Raw genomic sequence first — 10,375 nt, 5'->3', positions numbered from 1 at the left:
GTGCTTCATTTTATATTATTAGATATTTGTTGGATTGTGTAAGCATAACAATTTATAAACATTGTGCATCAACAAACTGGGACTTTTCATTATTAAAGAGCTGTTATTATTGTAAAACTCTCTAACATGATATTTGTTTAGATCATCATATATTGCAGATATGTTTTATTACTATTTCATGAAACTAAAGGAAAAACTAAAACTCACAATATGTCTGCAAAGGCTTAAAAACTTCCATAAGGCGTCTACATGTTTATTACCCTAAGTCTATCCCTATTTTACAAAGTCTAATACTCTAGGCTTAGTTGGGGGCGAGACTCACATTAGAAGTGATATTTACTGATAGTTAAAGAATAAGGATATTAATTATCTACACTTGTGATAATTCCATTTATATATCATATTTTATACGAATGATCTGCTTACCTATTATTTCTTTTTCCTCTCTTTTGCATTATTAATAAGATCTTCTATAAAGACATTAAAATGGAAGGTGAGAATGGATATCTTTGAATCACAATTCTCTTCCTGAGGAATGATTATGTATAGTTTGTATGATTATTTTGGGGTTCTGGTAATATTCATTTGGTATTTTAAGAGGATGAATGCATCTTTGAAATTACCAAATAAAAATAAAGATTAATGTCTTTTGTCAAGCTAGACCTGCAGTTCTATGCAGGGAGAAGATCGGGCAAGTAGTAGATCTGCTTTTCTAAATTCAGCTTGCCCTTATCCATCGGATTGCTCACACACTTTGTTATTCAGTTTTGCAGAATTCTAATAACGTTTGACATATATACCTAGTAGAGTTGCTGGACATTAATCTTTGTATTTGTTCTTTCTTTGAATTGAACTTTATTTTTTCCAGTTGGGGATTGCGACAGAATAAAGGATGGTGTTAAATAATAGATTTAACTTCTTTGCCAAATCATCTTAAAGCAACTCTAAATATATATTGTTAATTCCTTATGCTTTTTTTTCAGAATCATTTAGTTTAACTGTCTGTTCTGTTTTTATTTTTAATTCCGGCATATTTCTTTATCTTTTGGGTTATCGCAAAAAGCTTCATGTAGCCCTTGAAATAATCCCTGGGAAAAAGTTGCATTATATAGTTTCTATTTGTTTTATGTGTGTGTGTGATGATATGGTTTTCTGTATTTCTAATCAGCTGTTAATGAGTATTACTGTAAAGTTGTGCACGCTTCTATGCACATTTAATTGATATGCTTACGAATCACTTTGGTAAACTTTTAAAATTACTTTACTTTAATTGCCATCATATTCTATCATGTTTAGTTTTTTCCTCTTTCTTTGTCTTTCCAGAGTCCAAAAATTGTATGCGTTATCCAAGATTAACGTCACTTTCTTGTTTGTCGTACAAGTTATTTGCAGAACTGGTTAGGTTTGTTTTCATTTCTTCGAGATTTTCTCTACTTCATTTTGCTAAGTGATTACGTGCTAGTTATTTCTTCTTCGTAGTGTTTTTGGATATGAGCGACTATAAAATTATCAAGGTTAAAATTTGAAAGCTTATTTTTCGGTCAGCATGTTCGTCTACCGAATGCACTTTGTTATTACGAAACCCACAACAGTGTCCATGTCTTTCGAAAAAACTTATGAATGATCCGTAATGAATGTCTCTCTCTTTCCTTCTTTGTGTGTGTGTGTGTGTGTGTGTGTGTGTGTGTGTGTGTGTGTGTGTGTGTGTAAGGGAGGCATTCGCCGTATCACTTGGATTCAGTGATATGGTGCAAATACAATATAACTTGGCCAAAGTGCAAGGTTTTATTTTCTAGTACACGAATTAATACAATGCTTAATTCTGGAAATTAGACGTAAAAATATACGAAACAAATTACAGATTTTAATAGTCAAATTAAAAAATTGAATACAGTAACTTAATTTAAGATTCTAATAGAGTGTCTACTGTTTTTTTTATTCAATATTGATGATGAATATTCATTTGGCAGGCGAAGTGGTTTTCCTTTGAAATCTTCTTAATCTTCGTCTAGAGTTTCATCGTATAATTGGTAGTCGGGATATCCACTTCTGAGATTACTTATACATTCCTTAAAATATCAATGTGTATATCAGATTATAAGAATTTTAATAAGAGTAATTAAACATGTCCTGACATTATTATGGCCAGTTATGGAAATCATGGTTCTGTGGCTTAAGAATACCTTCAACATAACACGCTTTAGAAATTGCAATTATTTTTTTGCATGCAAATAAAGACGAAAAAAATAAATCCATAGAACCAGTATAAACTCTTCGAATTCTCTAAAAGAGAATTTAAAAGTTTATCAGTGAAGGAATTATTTACATCTATATACAAGAGTGATAGCAGAATTACAATAGCGTTATTAATTTAAAAATTAATAAAACACTATATTGTTTTATTATAAGAATATAATAAAGTAATAATAAGATATTAACCATAAACAATATTTATATAAAAATTATATAAATAATTAGTCATGAGTTAGAATCTAAACTGAATCACCTGTTAGCTTTTAAACTACTGATTTATTTCAACATTGAGCCCCTTAACACCTAAGCATTTAGAAAGTCTCTTAAAAACAAAAGATGTACCACATCTCATCATATTTGAGAGTTTAACACCAATCCAAAGAATAAATAAAAATAATATCCAGCTAACCATAAGGTTTAAAACTAAAACAAACAGGCAGTATGGACGCCAGTTCTGGGACAATACCTGAATTTGAAAACATACTACTAGCTTCATTTGTAAAAGAAAGAATGGATTACTTGGGGAAATTGAGTGAAGAGACAGAGAGAGTATTCTTTAGGAGTAAACGTATAAATAAGATTTACGAAAGATTTTCTTCTACTTATTTGCATTTGGCAGTGTTATCCAAAAACAGTAGAAATTTAGTTGGCATCAAATTTCATATGGTCCAAGTATTTAAATAGTTTATTTAAATAAATATTCTAGATATCTCTTTTAAGTAAATAAGACAATCACTAATTCTTTGCGAAATATGTTCGGCAATTGTTAGTTGAATAGAATACATAAATATTCAATCATCCAATACTCACATCGTAGTCGGTCTGGGATGTGTCCACTTCCTGTAATGAAAACAAGAACAAAAAATAGTTACCACAAATCTGATTGGCTATAATATAGCAAACTTTATATGTGCAATACATTAATGTTTGTTTGTGATAAAACTGAAATTAAAAATAATTATAGTTTTACTTTCTTTAATTATAGGGTTCAATTAACTGCAGGCTATTTACCTAACACATGATCGAGAATAAACAGTATATTACAACCATCAAAACTTAGCAGAAGTCGTAACCCGTTTGATATTCTGGAGTGTATAATGCGATACAGATTATCTGCATATTTCAAAGCACTTAATAAATTTTGCATGAAAATTTGGATTCCTTTCAGCTTATATGGTTGTTTCTATTATCAACATATTTTGACCACTATACTTTTCCTATGTTTTCGGATTCAACATAATTGCGAAATGACTACGCCTGCAAAACTCAACGGTGTATATTGTAATTCAGATGTTTCTGGAGAATACTATTATTATTATTATTATTATTATTATTATTATTATTATTATTATTATTATTATTGGATGTAATAATAATAATAATAATAATAATAATAATAATAGTACCCTCCATAGAGTCCTCATAACGCACATTCCACAGGCCACTCACCATCTTGGTCATTTGCCTCTGAATCCTCCCCACCGCATAGTCATACCCCAAGAAACCCGGGGAACCAGACCTGAATACAGTAATCTAGATGTGGGCTTATCAAAGCTTTATAAAAAGGAATTACAACTTACTTATCTACACTTGTTAATGTGTTTTTACTAGCCAAATAATCTTATAAAATTTAACTCTGTCTGCCACCACCCTTAAATCTCAAGCTCCATATATTTCCTGGAGTACACTAGATTGCAAGATGTGATACACATCTTGCAATCTGCTTATCCCAAAATGCATAATTACATTTTTCGTCATTAAACTGAAACCATTAACTTTTCCCCAGCTATTTAAATCATCCTGAAGCTCTCCACATCCTCTTGATTAAATACTACTCTGTTTACTCTCGCATCATCAGCAAACAATTGAATATTTCCATTCAAGTTATTTTCTATATCACTTATGTACAAATTAACCAGCAATGGTCCCAGCACTGAACCTTGTTGCGCATCTACAGTCACCTGCTTTCGCCTCAATCCTGCACCTCCACATTTCACTTTTTGATATCTGTCCAACAGCCACCCTCTTATCTTACCATGTTACTTAATCAGTGTCTCATCAATCCCCATTTGTTCTCATTTGTAACAGTGTTCCATATGGTATTCTGTTAAATGCCTTAGCAAAATCCAGAAAAATCATCTTAGAGCCATTTCCTTTATCCAACTCAGCTGTTACTCTATTATAAGAAGTTAGTAAATTACTAAGGCATGACTGATCCTTCACAAAGCCATATTGATCCTCACACAATATCATATTTTATGTATCCATTCGTGATATCTCTATTTTACTAATATTTCCAGTAATTTGACCACTATACATGAGATACTGATTGATCTATAATTTGTTAGTACAGCCGTAGAACCACCTTTCTGTAAGAGAATTATTTTGCCCTCTTTCCTCTCCCCTGGAGTGGAAAGGGGGCAAAATAATTCTCTGGAATTCTACGATAGCGACTTAAATTAAAGAGCCTAGTCATAGGCATTGCCGGTTTCCTTTAAAATTATCGTAAAACCCGAGCTGATATCTTATTTAATCCCACAGCTCTATTTATATAGAGATACTGAAATATCCTAAGAGTCTCCAATTCATCCACCTCTGTTCCCACATTAGTGTCCGTCACGTAGCTTAAAGCAGAAAACTCACTAGGATGGTTTACTTTTGAAAAATGGTCGCCCAGTAACTCGATTAGTTAATATGCTTCTGTCAGCTCATCACCATCGTCACTCATTAGGGCTAATCTTCCATAATCTTTCTTTCTGTTACTTGCCAATAACGAAAGAACTCTTTGGTATTTCCTACTCGGCTAGATTCTTCTAGCCGAGCACACGGATATAGATTTCCTTACCATGGTGGTCACCATTCTTACTTGAGCCTTGTACTGTTCATGAAATTATTGGTCATCTTTCTTCTTACATACCGTCTACAGCATTTTCTACTTCTGCAACTTGTGCTTAATGATATTACTCATCCAGCTAATTCCTACCTGATTAACTCTCCTTGGCTGAGGTACACAGTTTAATAGTGCTTCTTCTATATGAGCCTTAACTATATCCCATATACTACTAACATACTTACTCTACAGTGATTTATGCCATGGGAGAGATTTAAGCTTTTTCCTAAGCTTTCATAATCACCTGACTTGTAGTTCCACATGTACTTCTTGACAGCAAATTCCTCTCGTTTAACAACTCCCAAGACAAGACCACATGGTCATTTTCACCAATCGGAGGCAATGTAATCACATAGGTTATGGATGGCTCTTCTTATCCTATGAGAAGGTCCAATACTCTCGCACCCTTAGTTCCCCCTCCATCATATAGTTATCTCTCAGTAGATGTATAAATTCTTGCCGTGTGATCTTTCTTCCTTCCAGTCTGCATCTCCATAATTGAAGTTCCCCATAATAATCACTCGACCTGTACTCATTGTACAGGTCGAGTGATTATTATGGTACTCATTATACTAATTTGGCGATTCATGTCTTCCAGATCATCTGTGGAATTCTATAGCTTAAACTAACTGTATATTTTGTGTTACTGTCACCCTCCCGTCTATCTCCTTTGGCTGCAATTCATCCGCTGTCATCATCATCATGAGTACCTTTCTCCCATCCTATCTTCTCTGTCTTCCATGTAAATTCTAAACCCTTCACATTCTATTCCTGTAAATACATCATCTGCTATTAGCCAAGTCTCACTAATGCCTATAACCTTTGACGAGCTTGCATTATCCAATTCCAAAACCTCCTATCTTTAGTTTCTAATACTTCTGGCATTAGTATATAGAAACTACAGATTCCCTTGACTACTCTATTTGATATTTTTGCTTGAGATTTTGAAGTTGGTAATTCTCACATTCCTTTACCTCATAGGTGCCTTCACACAAACTCACCTACTTCCACCAGAATTGCTTACGTTTTCCTGAATTTGCGCTTCATCATGTTCGGTGAACAAACCTCTTTAGACAACTAACACCAGACCATTTGGTGCAGTCCATCAGCACTGTATAAATCCGTTCCGTCAATACAGACTACACATCCACAAATCCCTCTTAATTCCTTCTACACAACCTTCATATGGAATCATGAGCTAGCAATACTCTCCTCCTCAGTTTGCTTCTATCATACTGTGATAGGAGATTTACAATCCTCACATTCTCGCTTTTCAGTTTTGCCTCCTAGCAACCTCTTTACATTTTCCCTCATAGAATAGTCGCCTCTCAAATCATTTGCGCCAATAACATCATTTTCCATCCTACCGTTGGTAGTGTACACTCTAACATTTGCTACGTTCTCGTCTCCTAATAGGCACTCACTTTTAAAACATTTAATGCACACTCTATTTATACTCATAACGATATTTATTCTCTTGTCAACAAATAATTTTAATTCTGTTTAAAATTATTATCAGGAACAAGAATATTCAAATTTTATTATATTAAATGGATATGTTGGAATTTGTAATAATTGTACTTATTTTAAGTATATTGTACAATATACTTACATTAAACCATCTTTTCATATCGACACAATTCTCTGCCTAGAAAAATGAGAAATTTTAATTTTTGTTTAAAACGTATATCAAAATTGTCACATTTGATAGGCGACATTATTCTTTTACATCATTGTTAAATTAAAAATATATATATATAAATATATACTTAAATAACTAATTTATTTAACATAATAAATAACGAATATTGAGCTGTTTTACTAGAAATATTCTAGTATATTCTAGAAAATATTCTAGAAATGTTTTACTAGAAGTATTGTATAGCAGTTTTATATGAAATAGAATAGCTTAATCCATAATCGTGTTCTAAGTTCCCCTTAACCAGGCTAAATATTCGAAAAATTTGCGACTATTAAATTTGGTAATTCTCTGGTTTTCAGGTGATTTGTTTATTGTGCTTGGCAGCAAAAATAAGGAAAATTGATATTTTTATATTAGAAAAGGTAACTTAATTTAAGGACGTAATTTCTTGTAATCGTTATAAACATCTAAGGCAGACTTTATTTTTTATTTTTTTTTTTGGGAGGGAGGATTGTGTTTCCAAATAACATTTATCGAAGAATAGTATATATTAACTCGTCCTGTTACCTTCAAATTTGGCTCTCACTCGAACCATTCTTGCACTAAAATTAAGCAAGTATGTTTTGAAACGTACGATATAGTTCGCCCACCGATTAGAGATCCTTCGATACTTCTGCGCATCTCAGAAAAAAAGGAGAATCTATTCCGATAATAGGGTAATCAGTCAGTATTGTGGGATGAGTTGTTTATTATTACCGGTCGGAAAATTAACTTCTCTTTTATGATTATTGTAGATAACTATATTGCTTGTATAACAGTTGGAAAATTTTACCTATAAAGCACGTGATTTCGCGTGTTGGCGACCAATTCGGACGTCCTTCATTTCTTTCTCCTCTTCAGCATGAATCGACTATTCTTGGAAAGACGCGAAGAAGAGACCTACAAACGGTGGGCGAACTATACCATGTGCAGATGACAATAAATGAACTGTCACTGGACTCTAACAATGGATTTACTGATTAAATGAAATCGCTGTTTCATTTGAACACGCTTACATTTTGCAATTAAAAAAATTACACCTCTAAAGAAAAACAACAAGAACAAAAAAATTAAAAAATTTAAAAAAATATAATAATAATCGTTTACCTTATAATATTCATCTTCTTGACGGCAAAAGCTATTCCAGTATTGTAAGTTTCGATTATCGCTCTGACTGAAATGTTCTGCGAAACAGTCATCCATCCATCCCCGAAGCTGAGAAAATAAATTTAAGAGTATATAAAATTTATTTTAAATATCAATTATCCTCTTTGGAATATGCTTTGTTTGATATATTAAATACTAAAGATGTAGCAATTTGAAGAACAAAATCTAGAAATGAAATTAAATATTAGTTATAAAGTTATAATATATAAATTATATATTTTCCAGATGAAAATAATAAATAATCCAGTAAAAGTAATCAGATACTAATAAGAAATGTGCGTTTATTTATTTTTTTTCGTTTTTCATGCGTAGAAAGTACAGGTTAATTAGAAAAGGTAAATGCGAACGCATTTAACACATTTAGTTTATGCAAAACAGGAGCGTACACGTAAAATATGGATATTTCCAAAAAATGAAAGTGTCCTTTGTAGAAATAAAAGAAAAACAGATGCATGTTTCAGAAAAGTCCTGTAAGTTTAAATAAAAAAAAATGAGCTATAAATTTGGCAAATTTTTCGGTTATAAAAGTCAGATTTTTCAATGTTGACGATGAGGAAATCGCTATTAAAAGAAAAAGTAGTAATCGTGACTAAACACAAACTATAGGATTTGCATCTACGTTTAAATAATTTAAACAATTATCATTAAACATGTATCCATGCATAGGGTTTGGAGATTGAATTAATTGAAATTATTGTTATTTTCTCTTTTCATTAGTTTCTATGCTATCTCTATAAATGAAATATTTCATATTATTTGAAAGGAATCAGTTGAAAATCTTTTCAACCTACGTTTCCAGTGATCAAACTAAAACATCTGGCTGCTTCTATCTTCTTTTCATCATTGGCTACGAAAATAATAAAATAAATTAAGAAAAAAAACCTAAATAATTAACTAACTAAATAAACAGAATTAAAAACAAATAAAAGAATAAAAGAATAATGGTGTATTAAAACTTCTTATAAATAATACTTAAACATGAAATGAATCAATCTCCTGTTTTGCTTCTGGAACTTCTGAAAATTTAATCCGGAAACAAACTGAAAATGAATCGGCACAAAATGCAAATTAATGAATATAGTTTAATCCATGAATCGATTTTCAATTTTATAACAAGTTAAGTGATTTTTTATAAAATTACATAGCCCAGTGAGAAACAATCACCCAGATTTCTTGAAGATATTCTAAGAGGTCCATATTTCGTATCTAGGAGAGGATTAACGAATATCTAAGGAATTCGGCGTTCACTATACTAATTCTAATATATAATAAGATAACAGCATTATGTGCGTGATGTTCGTATAATATATTATAATTACTTCCAATTTTCTATCATTTGCGTTGCAGCTGCTTTAATTTAAGTATTGGATTATGGATCACATATTCTTGAACAGATTTCTCATTCACCCTGATCACTGGTCGAAATTGTTTTAATATGAATATGTGATTAATTGGCATTTAGAATAACACAGAGAGGGAATATAATTATTCTAATTAATATAGCTTTTGTAGGAGAAATTAAAAATAATGGAATAGCGAAATTTGAAATAAGATTTTAATGGTACTGAAATAGGATATGTACATATAATAAGAGGACAAACAAAGATATAACTCAATAACGTTATCACCGGAAGTATGATAAAGAAAGAAAATATATATTTCTAAATGATGTTGGTTTGTAAATTGGATAAAATGAACGAATAAATTAATCAAGGTAAATTTAGAAAACAGAGTCAAAGGCTGAAATAGAACATTAGTTTAATTTATAGAGTAGATTCGAATTCCATCTGGGAGACGATGAAATTTTATAACGGGTATTTATTATTATTATTATTATTATTATTATTATTATTATTATTATTTTAAAGTCAAGTTATTCACTTTCATATTAATAATTACTGACATTACTTTGATCGCTATTCTAATAAATCCTTGTAATGAAAGTACTTTTGACCACATCAAAATGTTATATTGAAGTAAAATAGGTTTAAACGGGTGAACACTTACTGCAAACGATCACTTCAAAAGGAACAACTCGTCCCTGCGTATACACGCAGCACAACATTGGTAGGAGTAAAAGAGGAGCAACTATTTTCTGCATATTTCTATACTTGAAGTGACTTTGTACGAAATACAAATAATAAAAAAGTAATTCGTTTTAGAGAATTATTGCTGTGTAAGATTATTTAAAATGATCACGTGCATCCGTTAAGATAATTTCGGTCTTTCGGTTTTCCTGTCAACACTTCCGTAAGGATTTTTATCTACGCTCTGCATAAATCTTAAATCGATAGGGAGGAAATGTTCCAGTCAGAAGCCATGACATTGACTAATTCAAAAAAGAAATTAAATATTCTTATCATATAGGTTGCAAGTGATACTTT

General features: G+C 31.4%; 1 protein-coding gene across 1 annotated transcript; it reads right to left on the bottom strand.

The window, feature by feature from the left end:
- Positions 1 to 1,762: 1,762 nt before the first annotated feature.
- LOC150099619 (uncharacterized) lies at positions 1,763 to 10,134 on the bottom strand. The gene is made up of 6 exons (XM_090404188.1): positions 9,999 to 10,134; positions 8,783 to 8,838; positions 7,932 to 8,039; positions 6,756 to 6,791; positions 3,064 to 3,093; positions 1,763 to 2,069 (listed from the first exon to the last, which is right to left on the bottom strand). The coding sequence occupies exons 1-6, from the start codon at positions 10,090 to 10,092 to the stop codon at positions 1,998 to 2,000; spliced, it is 396 nt and encodes a 131-aa protein (XP_090260314.1). The 5' UTR covers positions 10,093 to 10,134; the 3' UTR covers positions 1,763 to 1,997.
- Positions 10,135 to 10,375: the final 241 nt, after the last annotated feature.

This window comes from Typopeltis vanoorti, chromosome 14 (genome assembly GCF_054136105.1).
Source record: "Typopeltis vanoorti isolate ZY-2024b chromosome 14, IOZ_Tvanoo_1.0, whole genome shotgun sequence".
Lineage (NCBI taxonomy): Eukaryota > Metazoa > Arthropoda > Arachnida > Uropygi > Thelyphonidae > Typopeltis > Typopeltis vanoorti.
Note: the sequence above shows the minus strand (reverse complement) of the source record. Positions and strands in the feature narration are given on the sequence as shown.